The following is a 21,689-nucleotide window of genomic DNA, read 5'->3' as shown; positions in this document are numbered from 1 at the left end:
ATAGCTAGCAATCCAAAACAGTCCAGTGGAGCCTGAGCGGTGGGTGTTGCCTTCTGACACACTTCCGGTGATGCCAGGGGGCGTGGTACATGCAAATAAGTTATGCTAATGAGTTATGCTAATGAGATCCTGCCCCTCTTTTCCTACGAAATGTCCCCTGCACGCACTTAACCACTTCACCAAACTGGCTTGTCTCTGAAAGGAATTTATTGCACACAGGAAAGGACCCTTGATTTCACGTTACTGACATTGTAATTCTGTGTATGATATTTATTTAAGTTGATTTATATTGCAGTGAATTTGTCATACATCAAGTTTTCATTGTTTCCGTTGCCGTTGTTTTTTTGCTAATCTCCAGGTGGGGCCTGGAGAACTCCAGGAATTTCAGCAGATCTCCAGAACACGGAGGTCCGTTCCCCTGAAAGGAACTGCTGCTTTGGAGGGGGGGGGACTCCGTGGCATCGTGCCCTGCTGGGCCCCTCACCTCCCCCAGACCCCGCCTTCCCCAGGCTCCGCCCCCCAGATCTCCAGGAATTTCCCAACCTGGAGTTGGCAACCCTACAAGAAGTGCTGAATGTGCAGCTTCTGGGGGTTTTTTGTGCAGGAGAGAGAGAGAGACGTGTTTAAGTCTAAAATGGCCTTTCCCCGCATGCAGGACCGAGGCGCTTCTCTCTCCTTTCACGAGGAGGATTTGATTACACAGTAATATATCCCATCTGCTTTCATTATCGTCTCTCACATTTGGTTGCTCTCTTTTAAAATACTGTGTATCTTTCAGTCTCCTAAAAGCAGCCTCTTGTGAGATAGCTAAGAATGCTTTGTGCCAGGAAAACACAGAAGTACCCCTGCAGTGTTCCCTCTAAGCTGAGTCAGTGTGAGCTAGTTCCCAGTTTTTTAGCCTCCGGCTCACACGTTTTTGTCTCGGCTCAGGAAGGGATGTGGCTCCAGAGCAGACTAATTTGTGCAGCAGCCAAATCGCTCGCTCACCCCTTGAATGCCAGGAGCTCACAGAGTAGAATTTTTGCTCACAAGACTCCACAGCTTAGAGGGAGCATTGCGACTGCAATGTTTCCTGCATTCAATTAGGAGTGTATCCTGGAACTTTGGCCCTCGTTTTTATTTCCTTTTGTGGATTGTTACGCGCACGCGCACACACACACCGCCAATCCAAAAACTGTACTCCAATGACAACCTCACCATTTTGGGCCTTCCCTGTTCTTAATAATTTCATATTGCTCGTTTGTTCTGTCTCAGCAAACCAGGAGGCTGGCACGTAATCGTATTGGTGAGCTTCATATAATACCCGTAGGCAGGACGTCGGGCCCTTCACTGTGCAAAGGAATTAAGGAGCCACAGTCTTTGTGCCTCTGTTGCTCCCACAGCGACCCCAATGAATGTAATAAGATTCCTCTAGAGAAAGGGGCAATTCATCTGACCTGCTTAACCTTTAAACTTCGGATAGGGCAAGTGGGTTCCATACAAGGTTCTGTGGGACTAGGCGGGAGGGTGCCGTCCTGGGTAGAGTTCCACACTTCTCAGTGCATGGAAGTCAAGGGGTTTGGCAGAGTGTAACTCTGCCTAGGTTGGCACATCGTCTTCTTTCAGCTGTGATCAGGAAGATACCCCTGGGAAGCCCACGCTCTCCTTCAGTCGTGGGGCTGCCAGGTGGACTTGTATTTAACTGCCTTGTGATAGACCTCACCCCCTTCTCCCTGTTGGGAGCCAACGCCCCGCCTCCGCATGAGGAAGCCCTTCCTTTTGTCTTCCCTCCGCATTCCAGTTCAGCCCATAATGAAACGTGGCAGCACCGATCCGTGACGGTTTCATCACAGGCTGAACCGTAACCCAGCCATCCGTCCTCATTTCGAGACACAAAATGTGTCACACGAATCAGCGGCAGGGTAGCAAATGGCCCTTCTAATTTATTGAGCTGCGTACGGGAGCCGGGTGTTGGGTGTATTCTGGTGCAGTCCCACTGGAGGTTAGCTGTCCACCTGCTCCGTACGGGCTGGGATTCTGGGATCGATGCCCTCGATTGCATGAGACTCGCCAGCCCTTCACTTTTCCCCGCAGTTCTTAATACGGAACACCTTTTATAGCACGACCCTAAGCGGAGTTAGATTCTTCCACGGCCACTGGCTTAAGTGGATTTACAGCTTCTTTTCTTGTTTACTTGCCTCATTTACCCCCTGCCTTTCTTCCCCGTAGTCCACGTCATGGTCCTGTCCTCCATTGTATTCTCATAACGAACCTGTGAGCTGGAAGGGTGCAACTGTTTAGGATTGCACTTCTAAAGTCCAACGAAACAGGTGCATCTGGACCGGGGGGTGGAATTTGGGGGGCATTTCTTTTTCCGCCCCTTGCCCACGGGAAGCAACTTTTTAAAGGGAACTAAAAGGTCTCTTGTGCGGCGGAGGGGGGGGAGCAGAGCCATTCCTGTTTCGCTGGCATTGAAACCACCCGTCACTGCAGCGACTCCTGGAACAGCCTGCCCCGTCTCACCGCTGTGCGTTTGATGGATTTCTTGTCAGAAGTTGATCTGCTCTGCTGAACTAGACCAGGGATCCTCTCTCTTCCCCCCCCCCTTTATTGTTTTTCACTCATTAAAAGAATTCCCTTTGGGAGATTAATGGAACCGTAAATGTGAATACACACAGCGATAGAACAACACCCTGCCCACTGCACGTTTATCCGGCTTCGCAGTGCTGTGGATATCTGTTTTCAGACCTCAACGGATAGTAAACCGTGCCAGGTTTCTGTAGGGATGTTTTGTTATACCTCTTGCAGCGAGCAAGGCACGGATCATCGTACGTCATCCGTATGTGCGAAAAGCATGCATGGTTACCGTTTATAAAAGTGTGTCTTGTTTCTCTTCTTTGTTAAACCTGTGTCTTGTAGACTGAACGTGCAAATATATATATATATTTGGTATATTCATTCAAATAAATTTCCAGTCACTAACAGTGAAAGGCAATTAACTTGTGTCTAAAGTCTGAGCTGCCTTCAGAAGACTTAAAAGAATAAGAAATGTAAAGGGTTTTTTAAAAAAAATTACAGTTCTGCCTCTTCTTCCCAAATGCTTGCAGAGAGCAGTCCTCTATGAAGAGGAGCTATAAGCAATAGCGGGAAGGGGGGGCTTACTGGAGGGGGGGCTGGCTGACGTGCCTGTTCTTCAATTATGATGCTTTTTCAGCAGTCGGTTTCTGGCACCGTTGCAGCATTTTACATCATTGTGTGACCTGAGAGGGACAGGTTGCTTTCTGCTTCGCACAGGGGGAACAAGTCCGTGTTCATTCACTTTGCCCCCGCCATTCCCCACCCCCTCACCGATAGCAGGCTTTAAAAAAGAATGTGTTTGTATGTCACTATAACGTTTTAACACTATATACCTACCACTGATAGTTCTGCAAAGAGCAAAACGCCCTTCGGTGGTGTGGGGGGAAGGCAGAATGCTGGGCAGGAGCGGGAAAGATGCCCACTGTGTCACCAGGGAAACCCCAGAAGGAGGAGGACTGGGGGGTGGTGCTGTGCGGAAGCCCCCGGAACCACCAGTGCGGTTTGGGCGGCCGGGGAGGGAGGCCAAGAGTTCCAAGTGGAAGCAACCTCAGCGGGTCCCAAATCAAGCTGAAGAGAGACAGGCTCCCATTGGAAGCAACCTCAGCGGGTCTCTGCAGTCACTGGGTCCCAAATCAAGCTGAAGAGAGACAGTATTTGTTTTCTGGTAGACCTCTGAGTTTTTGCTGGATCCTTCTAGGTAGTTTATCCATGAGTAAGGGGAGGGGCTGTGGTTCAGTGGCAGAGCCTCTGCTTGGTATGCAGAAGGTCCTAGGTTTGATCCCCGGCATCTCCACTTAGAAGGACCAGGGAGTAGATGATGGGAACGACCTCAGCCTGAGACCCCTCCTGAGGAGACAATGCTGACCTTGATGGACCGGCTCAGCACAGAACAGCTGCATGTGTGTTCATAGTTTAAGCATCTGTCACGCCATCCTCATGGCACAATCGTGTCTCCTACCATAATTTCAGTACTTCAGAGAGGAGAGCGAGCAGCAGCTGTACCCTTCCGTCTCATTTTGAAAGGCATCTGAGAACAGGGCTGCCAAATCCCAGGTGGTTGCAAACCAAAGAGAGAGATCACGGGATGGAAGTTGGGAAGAGGCAAACAACCGGGACGTATGATGCCCAAAAATATCTCCAAGGAGTAGACATTTCTTTTTCCAATATTCGCTTTCCTGGAAGCCATTCAAACGCCATCGACACCAACGAACCATGCAGTTTATTATATCTCGTTTCGTGTAACTTTATCAAAGTGGGTAGCGTTGAAATACCTATATAATATTGATCCATTTGACAAACACTCTGTTCCTATCCCATAGTGACACTCATCTGATGTTGATGGCGTTTGAATTGCTTTCAGTAAAGTGAATATTGGAAAAAGAAATGTCATAAGAACATATAAGAACATAAGAGACGCCAATGTTGGATCAGGCCAAAGGCCCATCCAGTCCAACACTCTGTGTCACACAGTGGCCAGAAATACCAGTGCCATCAGGAGGTCCAGCAGTGGGGCCAGGACATTAGAAGCCGGCATTGTATGGCGCTGAAGTCCCTCCCTCCCCTAAACCCCACCCTCCTCAGGCTCCACCCCCAAAATCTCCAGGTGTTTCCCAACCCGGAGCTGGCAACTCTGTCTTTGAAGGCTGGTCTTTTAAATGATGTGTGGTAAGAGGTCAGGTGATATGAAGGCTTTTCAGTGTGGTCTCTGTCTCCTCTGTCTTAACAGACAGACCCCAAGGGGTGGCTTCTAAAAGGGCACAAAAAGGAATGTACCTTCATTAGCGTTGCCGCCGCCCGTCGAAATTGTGTTTGAGAGCTGTCCCACCCTCCCTAGGACTTCACAGGAGACATGAGAGAAATAGGAAGAACGGTAACTCTGATTCACTTCCTGGCATGGGAGAATGTCGAGATGTTCAGCAAAGGAATTGCTTGCGTTGGTAGCCCACGGCGTTACCTGGGCTCACACGGTAATAACGTTGCACTTGAGACGTGCTGAATGCAGAAAGTGTGAACTGCTGTTAACAGCCAAGCTTTCAAACTTTTGAGATAAACTTTTGATTTTTACCCAGCTTTAGGAAAACACACAGTGTGAGGATAAACTCCTCCCAGGAACTGTAATTCTCTCTCGCTCGCTTTTCCTGAAAGCTAGGCTCTGAGACCTATAAAGTCTCCCGAGAAAGGGTGTCCTTTTTGCACTCCGGAGGCTCAAGCCCTGTCTCCTAAAGCATTCAGTGGACTGACCGGCTTTCTCTGAGGCAAGTCAGGCCCTGAGACTCGCTCACAGTTGTTTAGTCTCCGGCTCACACATTCTTGTCTTAACTCAGGCGGGATGGCTCCAGAGCAAATTAATTTGTGCAGTAGGCCAATCACCTGCCTGCTCACAACTTTCATGCCAGTGGCTCACAAAGTAGAATTTTTGCTCACAAGTCTCCACAGCTTAGAGGGAGCATTTGGTCCTGATTGGCTCTTAGCTGCTCTGTGCGCACACCAAACAGACATGAAAAGGGTTTGTGGTTGATAGAAAGGAGCAAGACCTTTGCCCATCTGTCACAGCAGAGTCTGGATCTTCCACAATTGGGTAGAAAAGCACAGGCCGTACTTCCGCCTGCCAAAATCCCCATGTCCACAAATGTATGCCGTGCCCAAGCGCCAAGCATCTTCTGTGCATCTGCCCGCTCACTCAGTCGCCATATTTTGTTGTGCAGAAGATGGCTGCATTCAGTCCCTCCTTTAAAATTTCCAGCAGACGTGGGCGATCGCTAGTTGGTTTAAATGTACGTAAACTTATTTGCTAGCAACTCAGATGAAGAGACAGTGGGCCTTCTATTAATAAAGAGGCCAATCGAATGGAGACCTGATCGGATCCTGAAAGGAACGTATTATGGACAGACTCCAGCTGGGGTTCCCAACCTGGCCTCTGCAAATGCCAGGAGATTTCAGCGCTCGTGCCAGGGGAGGGCAGAGTTTGGGGAAGATGTGATTTCGCTTCTGGGTGGTGTTGTCCGCTCCCTCCCTGGTCTCTGTGGTCGGCAACAACATCACCCAGTCCTGAGGGATTGAGGAACAGGGTTAAAAACATGCCCCCCAACTCTAGGGATTTCCTTTAGTCTCCGTGGTCTTTACCACAAAGGAAATTCCTAGAGTTTGGAGGCCAGTTTCTTTAACCCTGTTCCTCAGGCCCTCAGGAGCAGGAAATTGCGGCTGGGGGGGGGTAGGTAAACCCCTGCCCCAAGCAGGCAAATTGGAGGCCTCACTCTAATGGTCATCCTGCTGGTGCATTCGGAGGTGAATCTGAGGTCTGAATCGGAGAAGAGGCCGAGGATCGGAACTCTGCGTACCTCATTTCCGTTATCTGTCAGTTCCCCGTGTTGATTATACTGTCGACAAGCTGGAAACCTATAAAAAGAGAAGGGGGAAGATTTAGAAATTCCGTGCACCTCAGTTCCAGCAAGACAATGCCACAGGGAAAGTGTTCAAGAAGAAAGAGGATTACAGAGTGGGAAGAGAAATTGACTGTGTTACACCTATTGAGGGAAATTTAATTATTAATTGGCTTTAAATGAAGGGAAAACAATTGTAAAATGAGATGCCACTGTTCTCTGAAATTTGTGTTTAAGTTAACCAGTGATTCTCCTGGAATGCTCTTTATATAGTCAGATTTGATGGTTTGTTAACACAATCGATGATGATGATGATTGACCGCTCTCAATGTTAAGAAAAGCAATTGCTATATTGTTAAGGTAATACTTTTAAAAAGCAGTGTATGACCTCCAACTCTTGGGTTTTTAGTGGGTTTTCTTTCCTTTCTCCCATAGTTGTAGATCCCCTCCCTATTTTCGTTGTAGTTTTTAGAAAATGCAAATTAAAAAATCCCCTACGGGGGGCCATTAAAAAAAGAAAATAAATTTTGTGCAGGAAAATCTCCCTCTCCGGGACTCTGTAAGTTCTCCCGGTGTTAAACCGGCCGATCCCCCTCCCCTTTAAAGTGATCTTCAACTGCTCTCCACCTTCCATGCTGGCATGTGGGTAGCACTTATCAGGTTGTCATTGACGGGGGGAGGGTATTTCTCATCTTTTGTTTGATTTGCAAGTTCCTTTTGGGGGGCTGCTGTTGCTGTCTTTGCATACCTGGGGAGGCTCCGGAGCAAGGTGGCCCCGTTGTGTGTTCTCCCTTGTCCCCGTGGAGGCCAGCCAGTCCACCTTTCCACACAGTGACAAGGACACCGCTGGTAGATCCGAGCCCTCTTGTGGGAGGTTCCGCGCGCTCTGCCCAGGAGGTTGCTTTCAGGCCGCCACCATCATGATCTCTGCTTTTGTTTGGATCGGAGTCATTTGTCGTCTTGAGACTCTGCTGCTCTAAGGAGCCGTGGGCGGCCGGGCTGTCGACTCAGCCTTTCCGGAGCCTTCGGAAGAAAGGAAAGCCAGCTCCGAGCTTCAGAAGGTCCTTCGTGGAGCGAGGAAAGCCTCCTTTGCGCTGAAGCTCCGTGGGAGCTGGAAGGACAGGCGGGCGTGTGGAAGGCGGGAGGCTGCAAACCCCTGCTGGTTGGACTCTGGGCTTCTGGGCCCGCTCGGTCGGGAACCCTCACCCTCCCTGTACGGCAGAGGCCGCGTTGAGAAACGGCTGCTGCTGCGTCAGGAGGTTTCTTTCTCCCTGCAGTCGTCACATAAAATGGTCAGATGATGTTCCGCTGCAGAATTCAATTTCACAGTTCAGTTGGGCCCTTGATTACGCTGCCAGATCCAGATTAATGTGCATTTAACGAACATGGATCAGGGAGCGCCTGGCTGACAGCCAGCCGGAATAGTCGCCGCAGCCCAGAGAGCCACTCTGTCCACCCCCCTCTGCTCCCCCACCCAACGTGATGGATGAAATAAATGCGCTGCTATAATTATTTGTAATTGTTCGACATCATGAGCTTCTGTCTGACGCCCCCGCCCACCTCCGAGATGGTACACATCTTCTCCCGAGCTCTTTGTTGCTTTGTTCGAAGCGGAGGGGAATTATTTCTTTTCAGAAATGGTTTGCTTTTTTTTCCCCCTCCCTATCCTGCACCTACACAAAATTACATTTGGGGTTATAAAGACTCAGAGGAACAGCTGAGAATGTCAGGAATGAATGGCTTGGAAGCCAGGCATGGCATTTCGTTGTATATTATCTTCCTGTAGGCTCCACGCACACATGCGTGTATGGAAATATAGACGGAGAGCGCAGCAGCCTAAATTCGAATCACCTGAAAGTGAGTCAGATGGAAAATCACTGCAGCATGAGGAAAACTTCATTGCTGAAGCCGTCTTTAAAGGACCGCTTCTGTCATTTCCTCCACAACTGATTCTGAGTATAGATCAAAACCATCCTGATTTTAAAAATGAGCTTGTCAAGATGGGAGCCATTCAGCAAACGGCTGCGTACGTCTTCGCGAAACGAAGCCCGCTCCAAGTGCTGCAGAGGATTGAGATCCTGTTTTATGTGCTCATGTTAGAAATTCTCTCTGAAGTGAGATCTCGGTAGGATCTTCGGTGCTCTTATTTATTATTTCTCTGGGTTCCGTAGGGTTCCGTCAGTCAAGTCCAGTGTTCCCTCTGAGCTGAGTCAGTGTGAGCCGGCTCACAGTTTTTTAGCCTCCGGCTCACACATTTTTGTCCTAGCTCAGGAAGGGTGGCTCCAGAGCAGACTGATTTATGCAGCAGCCCAATCGCTGGCTCACAGCTTTAATGCCAGGAGCTCACAAAGTAGGATTTTTGCTCACAGGACTCCACCGCTTAGAGGGAGCATTGGAGACCAGCATGGTTTTGGGGGGGTCTGAGCCTGTGGAAATCAAAGCTCCCTTTATCAGATAACAAAGGCATTGGCCATGGCTGCTCAGAATGGCTGACCTTGGGCTGGACGAACCAGTAGTCTGACCCCCCACGTCAGTGTGAAGCAGCGCCAGACTTTCACATGGTATTTTTAAAATAACGGAATAGTCCTTATTGGTAGAGTTGCCGACCTCTGGATCTCCTGCTACTTCGGTTAATCTCCAGAGGACCAAGATCAGTTCCCCTGGAGAAAATCGTTGGAGGGTGGACTCTGTAGCGCTTTATTTAATGAATTGGTCATTTATTTATTTATTCACATTTATAGCCCGCCCTTCCCAGAAGCGAGCTCAGGGCAGGTAACAACATTACATTGATACAAAATAGATTAGTGCATACAATAAAATGTAAAACATCATCATAAATATTAAAATGGTGATCACAGCTGATAGCAAAAAAATTTTCTGGTTGGGGGGGGGGGGGTTTCCTGGCCGTAGCCAGTAGTTGTTGACAGAATGACAAACACCTCAGGGAGGCCATAGAGGGACGTCGGCGGCCTCAGCCAATAAGGCCTGGCGGAACAGCTCTGTTTATATATATATAAACCTGTGAGCCGCCCTGACCCTGCCCAGGCGGGGAGGGCAGGATACAAATTAAATAAATAAAATAAAAATTAAAAATAAAATAAAAATGTGACTCCCCCCCCCCATCTGCAGAATGAAGTGGTACTGCCCTAAGCGTGCCGCTTGCTCTAGAGTTGCCACTCTGGGCCAGAAAATTACTGGAGATGTGTGGGTGGAGCCTAGAAAGGGTGGTCTTCGGGGGGGGGACCTCAGTAGGGTATAATGGCCTAGAGGCAACCTTCCAGAGTGGCCGTTTCCTACAGGGAAACTGATCTTTGCAGTCTGGAGATAAACCTTCATCCCAGGAGATCCCCAGGCCCCACCTGGAGGTCAGCAACCTCCTTTTCCTTGGAGTAGCAGGCAAACCCCTGCCCACGATCTCCAGGCCCTGCCTGTCAGCTGCGCTGCCATGAGTGTGGAGATGTTTTCTAATTGCTTTGCATTCCTTCCCATGTGCTTAATTGCTTCAGAACTGAAACGCTTATCTTTGATGTTGTGCTGGTGGAGAATGTGGTGTCTATCGTCCATGGGAGCTTCTCCATTCCCAGCTTCGCAACCGTTAGAGAGTTTGGCAGTATCCCACGCGCAGGAGCACTCCTAATGGGTGATTGCTGGGGGGGGGCCGCATATGAATGCCCTATATCCTATTATGCGCACAGGTATCCCGCCATTCCTAACAGTGTTCTTGTTATTGCATCTATGGCTTTTCAATAAAAGTAAAACCTTCCTGGAAGCGTGGACTTCGTTGTTTAGCTGTGGGTCCTGACAATGCCGTTGGGTTGCCAGCTGTGGGTTGGGAAATGCCTGGAGATTTTGGGGGTGGAGCCTGGGGAGAGGAGGGGCCTCGGCAGGGTATAATACTATAGAGTCCATCCTCCAAAGGGGGAACTGATCTTGCTTATCTGGAGATCAATTTTAATAGTGCGGGATCTCCAGGTGGCAGAACTCCAGAAGCCCTCCCACTGTTGCCCCCCCCCCAAGCACCAAGAAGACAGAGCATCACTTGCCCCAGACAGAGTCCTCCATCTGTACCTTGTGCCTACTAGCCACTCATGGATCTCTGCTCCATATGCTGATCAAATCCCCTCTTGAAGCTGTCTACACCACCACTTCCTGCAGGAGTGAATTCCATGTGTTAATTACACTTTTGGGTGAAGGAGTACTTCCTTTTCTCTGTTCTAAGCCTACTGCTCCTTAATTTCATTGTGTGCCCATGAGTTCTTGTATTGTGACAAAGGGAGACAAGTACTTCCAGAGGCGGTAGAACTGAAACTCAGTCCAGATAAGAGTGAGGCCTGCTCTGGGCATGTGGTAGCAGAGTGCTGAGGTGGTAGAATGGGCTTGACCCCTTTGGGATGCAGCTAAGCAATTGTTGTGTTCCCAAGACCCCGATGTTCATAATGTCCTGGACATGGAGAACCAGCGCAGCATAGTTTGCAGGGAGATTTTGCGATGAGGAGTATTCGAAATGCGACGATGCCCCGTGCACATTCCGCAGTCAACCGAACTGGCATGTCGTCTCCAGTATTTGCTGCTTCTTCTTTTTTTAAGATACTACAAGGATGGACTCACCGCACAGTCCAACCCCAAAGTTAAGGTAATGATTCTCTGACCACTTGTATACGTTCTACTCTCACTGGGTTGTAGATGAAGCTGTTTCTGGACTGCTGAAGACAATATAAAATATCTTGAGTCTGGCCAGGGCCAGAAAACTGGCCACGTGTTGCACAACAGATGCATCCATCCGGTACTAAGATTTATTTCAGTCTGTTAAGAAGCTGCATTTCTTCACAGACTCCAGAATATTAGTAGATGTTGTAGAGCCAGCATCTGTGCCCATCGAGCAACAATCCTGGACACCCATCCCATAGGGAAAATCACACTGTGCATCAAAAATACACACCTGTTTCACACGCTCTTTGCATGGTGTGCAGCTTGTCTTCAACTTGACTGGACGGCAGCTGTAATTATTATGCTTGAACCCCAGCTATTAGAACAATCTTGCAGAAACCGACCAAGGCCCGTTCAATCCAGCGTTCTGTTTCAAGCAGCCTGTATTCAAGATGCCCTTTGAGGTGCTTCCAGTCATGCACATATGTACATTTCTCCATGGAAGTCAGGTGTGGCATTTGCCAGCATAGCACAGTGGTTAGAGTGTCTGACTCGGGTCTGGGACAATGGAGTTCAAATCCCAGCTCTGCTGTGGAAGCTCACGGGGCATCTCTGGGTCTGTCACAGTCTCAGCCTGACCTCCCTCACAGGGTGGCTGTTGGCAGAATAAGGTGGAGGAGGGGAGGATGATGTCATAAGTAGAGATGGGCACCAAGCGCATTTTTGCAGTACCACGAACCAGTACATTAGTTCGCAAACTGAACCAATTTGTATTGGTTTGTGACCCCTGCTTTCTGCTCCCTGCCATTTTTCAAGCTATTGAAACCAAACAGCTGAGCAGTGGGGAGCAGAAAACGGGTTTAAATGGCTTGGAGCCATTTAAACCCCTGCTTTTTGCTCTTCACGAACTGCCTTAAAATTCATGGAAGTTCGTGGCAGATGTTCAGTTTGCGAATATCACTCGCGAACCATGAACCACCCAAAATTCACGATGAACTTTCGTTTGGGAGCCAGTTTGTGCCCATCCCTAGTGACAAACCACTTTGGGAGGATATAAATAAAAATCAATAAATAAACACTGAATTAATGATATGAAGGACAGGATCAGAAAGAGACCTGAGTTGGTAGCGCTTTCCTCGCTTTCTCCAGGGGCCGATTCCGGTGGGATCCTCTCTTGCCTGCCAGAAGTGCAAAGCATATCTAGGCTGCTTGGCAGAGCCGACTTGCTCTCTTGTAAGTACACTGGTTTCAAAGGAGTTAGAAAGAAGGGTGTCAAGGTTAGGATTGCACTGTAAATTAAAGGAAAATATCAGCTGTAATTTTTGAGAGAGAGAGAGAGAGAGAGCAGCTGATCCCGTTAAATTCAGCAGGCTGTCATTTTTCAGGGAACACCTGTTTATACTGGCAACGAGGCTGTAACAAGGGGAAAGGTCTGAGCCACAATCCTGTACACAACGGATGCCCTCAAAGCCCACTGAAGTCAATGAGAGCAAAGCAGCCTAATGGCACACACGTTGCTGCTCTGATCCTAATGGCCTTTGATGTGATAACGCAAAGGTATTACCTGACCTGGATGGCCCGGGCGATCCTGCTCTCGTCAGATCTCAGAGGTTAAGCAGGGTCGGCCTTGGTTAGTCCCTTGGATGGGAGACCACCCAGGAAGTCCGGGGTTGCTGTGCAGAGGCAGGCAATGGGCAAACCCCCTCTGCACGTCTCTTGCCCTGGAAACCCCTTGAGGGGGTCACCATACGTTAAAACAGAATAAGGCCTTGTCTCCATCCTCCCCTCCTTTAGACCAGCTGTCCTTTCCCCCCTTCTGGTCTCCTTGCCTGCCCGGTCTCTTTTGTGCTGTGGGCGGGGCCTGTGATGTCACAGTGAGCGGGTGTGGCCAGGGAGGCGCGCTGGCCTAGTGGCCCTGGTTTTTAACAAAGAACACGGAATAACTTGGGGTCCACCTTGACCTGGATGGCCCAGGCCAGCCCGGTCTCATCAGATCTCAGAAGCTACGCAGGGTCGGCCCTGGTGAGTCCTCGGAGGGGAGACCGGCCAGGAAGCCCAGGGTCGCTACACAGAGGCAGGCAGTGGGAAACCCACCTCTGAACACATCTCTTGCCTTGGAAACCCCTCACGGGGTCGCTGTAAGTCAGCTGTGTCTTGATGGGACTTTTTGCCACCACCTTTACCACGAATAGGTCAGGCCCAATCCAGCAAACCACCTCTGAACACATCTCTTGCCTTGGAAACCCCTTACGGGGTCGCCATAAGTCAGCTGTGTCTTGATGGGACTTTCTGCCACCACCATTAACCACGAATAGGTCAGGCCCAATCCAGCAGGGGGCCTCCCAGGCGAACCCCACTGAAAGGTATGATGGAGCCTGCAGAAGAAAGCAGCCGTGCTCACACAGTGCTTGTGTTTGTAGTCTGAATAGATTCTGTCCCGAGTTAGAGAACTGTGCAATTGAGAAAAAGATCTAGGAAAACTCCCTACACAGGATAGATTCAGGTGGGTCGCCGTGTTGCTCTGAAGCAACAGAACAAAGTTGAGTCCAGTCGGGCACCTTTAAGGCCAACAAAGGTTTATTTCTGGGTAGAAGCTCTCATCAACATGCATGCTATCTGAAGAAGGGTGCGTGCACACAAAAGCTTCTATCCAGAATTAAACTCTGTTGGTCTTAAAGGAGCCGGACTGGACTCCAACTTTGTTCTCTCCCTACGTATGAAGCTGCCACACTGCGTATGAGATCCAGGTAATCTTTGCCAGGCAGCAGCTCTCCCAGATCCCAGGCGGAGATCTTCCTCAATCTTAACTATGCTGCCTTTTAACTAGAGACGCCCCGTGCTTGAACCTGGGAACCTTTGGGGGACACCTTTCACTGAGCCTCGGCTGACCTTCCTGACTAGGCAAGGGATTTGCCCGCTGGTTAAGTTTGTGTAGGAGGGAAGGCGATCTCATCAGGTCTCAGGATCTAAGCCGGATCGGCACTCAGATGGGGGACTGCCAAGAAAAGCTCTGCAGAGGGAGGCAGTAGCAAGCCACCGCTGCTCCTCGTTTGCCCTGAAAGCCCCTTGCTGGGGTCGCTGTAAGTCAATTGACGGCATGTAGGCATGTTTGTCTGCTGTCGGGGGATTTGACCCCCTCCCCGGGACACTTCTGGTGCTTCTAACCAGAGGCGTTGCTCTCCCTAACCCCTGAGGTGTAGCCTTCACCCAGCTACTTGTGGCGGGGGAGGGGGGAACAGGAGGGCAGGTCTATGACCGGGACTACTACTGCTTTGTGCCCGTTGAAGCACAAAACATTTGGGAGTCAGCAGGAGACTCTTGAGAGAGGCCTCCAGCAGGGGATCTGCCGTGCCCTCTTTGGTGAGCCGGCCCAACGTGAGAGACGCCTCCACCCCCTCGTCCTTTCCGGCCGCTCCCGTGCACGAAACGAAGCTGACCTGTCTCCCTGCCTCTCTTCGCAGCTGGATTATGACCGAGCACAGATGGTCGTGAGCCCACCGCTGTCTGGATCGGACACATACCCCCGAGGCCCCATGAAGCTACCTCAAGGCCAGAGCAAGGTCAGCTATTCCGGCGGCGGCGGCGGCGGCTACCAGTACCCTGCGGCCTATCACAAGTCCCCCCACTTCCACCACCAGCCTTCTCAGCAGCCCAGCTCCCATTACATTTCCACGGCTTCTTACTCCAGCTCCCTGAGCCTCACCTCCGGCGCTTACCCCCCGCCCAGCTGGGGCTCGTCCTCTGATCAGCAGCCCTCCAGGGTGTCCCACGAGCAGTTCCGGGCAGCCTTGCAGCTCGTGGTGACCCCCGGGGACCCTCGGGAGTACCTGGACAACTTCATTAAAATTGGAGAAGGGTCCACGGGGATTGTTTGCATCGCCACGGAGAAGCACACGGGGAAGCAGGTGGCCGTGAAGAAGATGGATCTCAGGAAACAGCAAAGACGGGAACTGCTCTTCAACGAGGTAAGGCACTTTGCGGATGTGGGGACTCCTGGGAAATCTGGAGAATACCGAAGGCAAAATGAGATCAATCCTGACAGATATCCGTTCCTTCTCACCCCACTTCTCTCCCCTTTGCAGTCCCCATCCTCTCTGGCTTTTGTCCACATGGATCCCAGCTTAGCCTTTTTGATGGTCCAGAGAGGTCCCTTCTCCTACTTCAGACAGACGAAAATCTGGTAGCCTTCTAATTCCCGCGTGGCTCTGTTGCAGCGATATGGAGCAGTCTTGGAGCGCCTGGCTCCTCTAACAGAACTTTAGTCCATGAAAAGCTTGTGCTAGAATTAAAATGTGGCTAGAATTTAAGCTACCACAAAACTTGCTTCTTTTTAAGATCATATAGGCTGCTGGGAAATCCGCCAGAATAGATTAGGTAGATTCACAGAGGATAAGTCTATTAGTGGCAACTAGCTACGGTGGCTGAGGGGAACCTTCATATTCAGAGTCACTAATCCTCTGGATCCCAGAGCCACGAGGCAGCATCAGGGGAAGGCCTCGGCCTCTCTGCCCTGTTGCTGGCCATTGGGACTGGTTGGCCACTGTGTGAGACAGGAGGCTGGACTAGATGAACCACTGCTCTGACCCAGCAGGGCTCTTCCTATGTTCTTATCAGGCCTCAGCCTCTGTGCCCTGTTGCTGGCCCTCCAGAGGATTTGGCTGGCCCCTGTGTGAGACGGGATGCTGGACTGGAAGGACCCTCACTGGTCTGATCCAGCAGGTCTGACGTTCTTATGAAGGCCTCGGCCTCTGTGCCCTGTTGTTGGCCCTCCAGAGGAGCTGGTTGGCCATTGTGAGAGACAGGAGGCTGGACTGGAAGGACTTTTGGTCTTATCCAGCAGGGCTCTTCTGATGTTCTTATGAAATACCCTCAGTGTGGTGAGTGGTTAGACTGTCAAACTAGGATCTGGTAGACCCAGATTTCAATCCCCACTCTACCACAGAAGCTCGCTGGGTGACCTTGGGCCAATCACACACTCTCAGCCTAACCTACCTCACAGGGTTTTTGTGAGGACAAAATGGAGAACCGAACGACGTCATTTATTTCATTTATATCCCATCTTTCTCCCCAGTGGAGATCCAAGGAAGCTAAGTGAGAATCACTGAATGCTGCAGAATTCCCTTGCAGTACAGATGTTGTGGGCTGGACAAGATTTCCAAGGTCAATCCAGTAGGAGCCAGTTGAAGAAATCCAAAATTAGTGCCTTAGCTTGGATGTATCTGTCCACGTGCCAGCACGGAGTCCAAAGCTCAGAATAAAAGCTGAGGAATCCCCTGGAAGGGGCTAGATCAAGATGGGCGGCCGTGTTAGTCTGTCTGTAGCTGTAGAAAAGAGCACGAGTCCAGGAGCACCTTAAGGATTAGCACTAGTTGTGGCAGGGGAGGAGCTTTCATGGGTCACGGCTCACTTCTTCAGCTAGATCACGATGGGTAGCTGTGTTGTTCTGTCTGTAGAGTAGAAAAGAGCGAGAGTCCAGGAGCACCTTAAGGATTAACACTATTTGTGGCAGGGAAGGAGCTTTCATGGGTCATGGCTCACTTCTTCAGATCGATCCAAGATGGGTGGCTGTGTTAGTCTGTCTGTTGCAGGAGAAAAGAGCAGGAGTCCAGGAGCACCCGAAAGAATAACACAATCTGTGGTGGGGAGAGGAGCTTTCGTGAGTTACGGCTCACTTGAGACTAACACAATTCGCGGCAGGGGAGGAGTTTTCCTGAGTCACGACTCACTTCTTCAGATAGATCCAAGATGGGCAGCCGTGTTAGTCTGTCTGTAGCAGGAGAAAAGAGCAAGAGTCCAGGAGCACCTGAAAGACTAACACAATCTGTGGCAGGGGAGGAGCTTTCGTGAGTTACGGCTCACTTCTTCAGACAGATCAAGATGGGCGGCCGTGTTAGTCTGTCCGTAGCAAGAGAAAAGAGCAGGAGTCCAAGAGCACCTGAGAGACTAACACAATCTGTGGCAGGGGAGGAGCTTTCGTGAGTCCCTGCCCACTTCTTCAGATAGACCAAGATGGGCGGCCGTGTCAGTCTGTCCGTAGCTGGAGAAAAGAGCAGGAGTCCAGGAGCACCTGAAAGACTAACACAATCTGTGGCAGGGGAGGAGCTTTTGTGAGTCTCTGCTCACTTCTTCAGACAGATCAAAATGGATGCTAGGGGTGTGCTAACTGCCTATAGCAAGCCAAAAAAAAAAAATTCTAAAATACCTTCTCGGTATTTTCTGGATATTTTCCAGCCAGACATAGAGCCCAATATTTATCTGACTATCTGAAAATAGCCAACATGAAAAATCCCAAACAAAAAAAAAAAATTCCTAAAAATACCTTCTCGGTATTTTTTGGATATTTTCCAGCCAGACATAGAGCCAACATGAAAATAGCCAACATGAAAAATCCCAAAAATATTCAGGAATTTTCGAGACCGCCAGATAGCTGAAGGTAAAGGGTGTTTAAAGGGATTGCAGGTCCCTTTAAACACCTTCTGGGTGAACTCGCCACTTTGGAGTTCACTCGTGGCTTGCAAAAGGCACTTAAAGGGACAGTGATCCCTTTAAATGCCTCCCCCCTCCATTGGAAACAATGGATTCTGCGGGCGGTTCCATTGGGCAGTTTGGTTTAAACTGGGCTACCCAGCAGAGTCTGCAGGAAGAACCCTTGGCTGGGGCCAGCTCCTCTTTGCAGCTTGGGTTTTTTTCCTTGGGTCCATTAGACTCCCAAAAATTCAGGGATCCCAAATATTTACCGAATCCAAATACCAGACTGGTATTTCATGAAAAACAGCTCACTTCTTTCGACAGTGAGCAGTGACTCATGAAAACTCATACCCTGCCACAAATTTAGTTAGTCGTTAAGGTGCTCGTGGACTCTTGCTTTTTTCTCCTGGAAGGAGCCAGTTCTTCTAACCCGTTTCTCACCATAATGGAAATGTGGCTGTTCCACATCAAGCCATCTAGCAACGTTTGATGGTTGCTGCTCAAAACTTTGTTGTGACTCTGTTGAAAGTCTAAAATTTCACATCTCCATATACAGTTTATGATTGCTGACCCTCAGAGAGAAAACTGGGCAGAATGTCTGCAGTTTAGAGGGGAGGGGTACCAAGCAGGAGGCGGGGAGATGGGTGGATGGAAGACCATAAGAACGCAAGAGAAGCCAACGTTGGATCAGCCCAGTGGCCCATCCAGTCCAACACTCTGTGTCACACAGTGACCAAAAACACCAAGGGCCATCAGGAGGTCCAGCAGTGGGGCCAGGGCAGTGGAAGCCCTCCCACTGTTGCCCCCCCCCAAGCACCAAGAATTGGCCTTCTTTATTGCAGTCGCACACTGTCTCAACATTTTCAGTGAGTTATCTACTACGACTCCAAGATCTCTCTCTTTGTCAGTCTCCACCAGTTCAGACCCCATCAACGTGTATTTATATATATTTTTTCTGTTGTCCCTGCACCAGCAGATGATGTCATCCGCTGGTGCCCACAGCTCTGAGGCCCAGGAGGGAGGTGGTGAGGCCTGTGTCTGGCCGCTGCGGCTACCTGCAGCCCAGGGTCCTGCCCTGAGAGTTCTGGCTGAGTGCCCCCCCCCCCGAGAACAAGGGAGGTGGGTGGATCCCGCTCAGCTCCGCTGCATTGGGGAAGTCCCTGACTTTGCCACAGGGGCCTCGGCAAAGGATGGACCAGGCGCTGGCCCCAGACACCCTCCTGGCAGCCCTGTTCTCCAAATTCCAAAAGTGCCCACGAGGCTCAAAAGGGGTTGCCCCCTCCCCCCACTCAGCAGTGCCGCAGGCCGGCCACATTCGACAAACAGACACAGATAGGCTTGAATACTTGTACGGAAGGGGGAATCTGCAGGGTTCCCACTGTTCTCACTGCTGCCAATCGAATTCCAAACTTCTGTACAGCAGTTACAGTTTCCTCATGACTTTTTCCAAGTCCTTAGGGAGGCCTACACTGCAGGGCCCGAGGCTCCAAACAGCGACACACGGGGCCCGCCTAAGCAGATTCACACCCTTCTAGATCCATTGGTGTCTTAGAGGCCTTAGAAGGGCTTAACTCTGGTTCAGGTGGGCGCCGTTAACGGCCCAGGTACAAAGCAGGATCCCACAATGCCTCTCGCTCAAATGCCAGTTTCCCTGACGGCGAAGATGTGTCTATCCGTTAGTAAAGCCAAAGGCTTTCCCGTTTGGGAAAATGCTTCTTTGGAGAGAGGGCAAGGACACACCTTAAACCATCTCCATCCTTTACAGACCCTCTTGTTCCCCTAGGTCGTCATTATGCGAGATTATCATCACGAAAATGTGGTCGACATGTACAACAGTTACCTGGTGGGAGACGAACTGTGGGTGGTCATGGAGTTCCTGGAAGGCGGCGCTTTGACAGACATCGTGACTCATACCAGGTAAGCTCCGTTCAGGATCCCGCAGGGGCCGGTTTCGGCAAGCGGCTTCTTCTTCCAGCAGCCCAACAAGAGCTCTGCCACCTGCAGGGCTTGAAGAGTTCGTCTTCCTGGGGGGAGACGATCGGGGTGGAACTTCTCCGCCGGACATGTAGGAGAGCGCCTCAAAATGCACCTAGGAGAATCCCGAGTGGATGTGAAAGGAGAGGGCCAGGCGGCTGTTAGGCTGTTCCGCTGTCATTATCAGCCACAGGGGAAGGATAAGGGTGGGAGGGGATAATGCCTGTTAATGCTTCCAGCCGCTTCCATGGCAACCCACGGATTTATCAAGAACATTTCGATTGTTTCTCTGGAAGTGGATGCCCCTAAGGACATCGGAGCAGGCATGCTGGGTCAGACCAACGGGACATTTGACTCAAGCCAGGCAGTGGTCAACCAGCTACAAGTGAATCCTCTTGGTATCCAGTGTGGTATAGCGGTTAGAGTCTTGGAACAGAATCATATTTCAGTCCTCGTACTTCTTCGAAGCTCACCAGGTGATGACCCTGGTCCAGTCACTTTACCTTGGACTCACCTGCCTCCTGGGAGTCTTGGGAGGAAAGAACAGGGGAGGGGGAATCGCGTACCCTCAGCTGAGCTGCTTGGAACCAAGGGAAGAGACAGTCTGGTGTCGTGGCTGAGTGCGCAGAGGACTCTAATCTGGGAGAACCGGGTTTGGTTCCCCACTCCTCCTCCACTCGCAGCTGCTGGATGACCTTGGGCAAGCCGTAGTTCTGACAGGAGCTGTTCTTGGGGAAAAAGAACAGTTTCTGTCAGAGTTCTCTCAGCCCCACCTCCCACACAGGGTGTATCTGTTGTGGGGAGGGGAAGGGAAAGGAGATTGTAAGCCGCTCTAAGACTCTGAGTGAAGGACGGGGTATAAATCCAATCTCCTCCTCCTCTTCTTCATGGGTACAGAAGCTGAACTTCTCCTTGTGCTTGCCCTCTTGTCCTATTATCTGGAGAGTTTATGCCTCTGGACATGGAGATTCCTTGTAGTCAGTGTGACTAACAGCTGCTAATGGACCAGTCCTTATCTACTTGGTCTAGTTGCCTTTTAAAGCCATCTGAACTAGTCTTTCTTCTATGCTAGTGAATTTCACAAGCTCATTACTCTTTGAGTGAAGAAGTACTTCCGTTTATCTGGCTTCCTGTGAATTCTAGGGTCATAAGAGAGGGAAGAAGAAGTCCCATTTCTGACCCATTTCTCCATGCCAGGCATAATTTTATAAACTTCTATTATATTCCAGGAAGGAGATAATATTATATCTGTATTATAGATATAGATGGGTATTATATCCCAGGAAGGTTCTGGGGTTAGCAGAGTAGAGGGTGGAATTGCACTGTTTTGCAAGCCCTTGATTCTGGAAAACTCTGCACTCTTTACTCTAGGGATGGGCACAAACCAGCTGATCAACTAAAGTTCATCACGAATTGTGGCCTTTGGGGGATTTGCAAACTGAAGTTCGTGAACTGAAGTAACATGACAAACTTCCACAAATGTTGGTGGAATTCATGGTGGCTTGTGACAATTCATGAAGAGCAGAAAGCTGGGGACCTGCCACTCAGCTGTTTGGCGTAAATGACTTGGAGCCATTTAAACTTCTGCTTTCTGCTCCCCAGTGCTTTCATGGGGAGCAGAAAGCAGGGGTTTAAACTGTTAATGGCTCCCAAACCTGTACAGATGGGTTCTGTTTGGGAACTAGCATATCTGTTCATGTAGTTTTATGGTTCAACCACGAACCAAACCACAAAAATGCGGTTCATGCCCATCCTTACTTCAGTCTTTGAGTAAGCACTTGGAGTATTTCTGTGTACAATGAGGGACAAAGTCAAGCAGACATCCTTAACCAGTCCTCAGTTTCTAAGTGGATGGAAATTCTATTACTGCAAAAAATATGTGGACCACATGAGCAGAGGTTGTGGATGAGTGGTGGTGTCATTCAGGCGCAACTGATATATTTTACTTCACTTCACTTACTTCACTTACATACCTGAAGTAGCTTGCAACATTCACCCCTTCTCCACTTTACCCTCACAGCAACAACTCTGTGAGGTAGGTTAGTCTGGGAGGGTGTGACTGGCCCAGGGTCTTTCAGCAGGCTTCTGTGGCAGAGTGGGGATCGGCAGCTGGGGTCTCTCAAACCCTCGTCCGAGATGCTAAACACGACAGCACACCGACTG

The 21,689-nt window shown here is 50.0% G+C and overlaps 1 protein-coding gene across 1 annotated transcript in view; it reads left to right on the top strand.

Annotated features, from left to right (window-relative positions):
* Positions 1-21,689, top strand: part of PAK7 (p21 protein (Cdc42/Rac)-activated kinase 7) — a 79,270-nt gene that overhangs the window by 39,084 nt on the left and 18,497 nt on the right. Inside the window, exons 3-4 of the mRNA XM_015427242.1 lie at positions 14,546-15,049; positions 19,336-19,469. Of these exons, the coding sequence (XP_015282728.1) occupies positions 14,546-15,049; positions 19,336-19,469 (638 nt within the window). The remainder of the gene's footprint in view (positions 1-14,545; positions 15,050-19,335; positions 19,470-21,689) is intronic.

The sequence above is a fragment of the Gekko japonicus genome, unplaced genomic scaffold (genome assembly GCF_001447785.1).
Source record: "Gekko japonicus isolate JY-2015 unplaced genomic scaffold, Gekko_japonicus_V1.1 scaffold1258, whole genome shotgun sequence".
In the NCBI taxonomy this organism is placed as follows: Eukaryota; Metazoa; Chordata; class Lepidosauria; order Squamata; family Gekkonidae; genus Gekko; species Gekko japonicus.
This window is presented reverse-complemented; position numbering and strand designations above follow the sequence as displayed.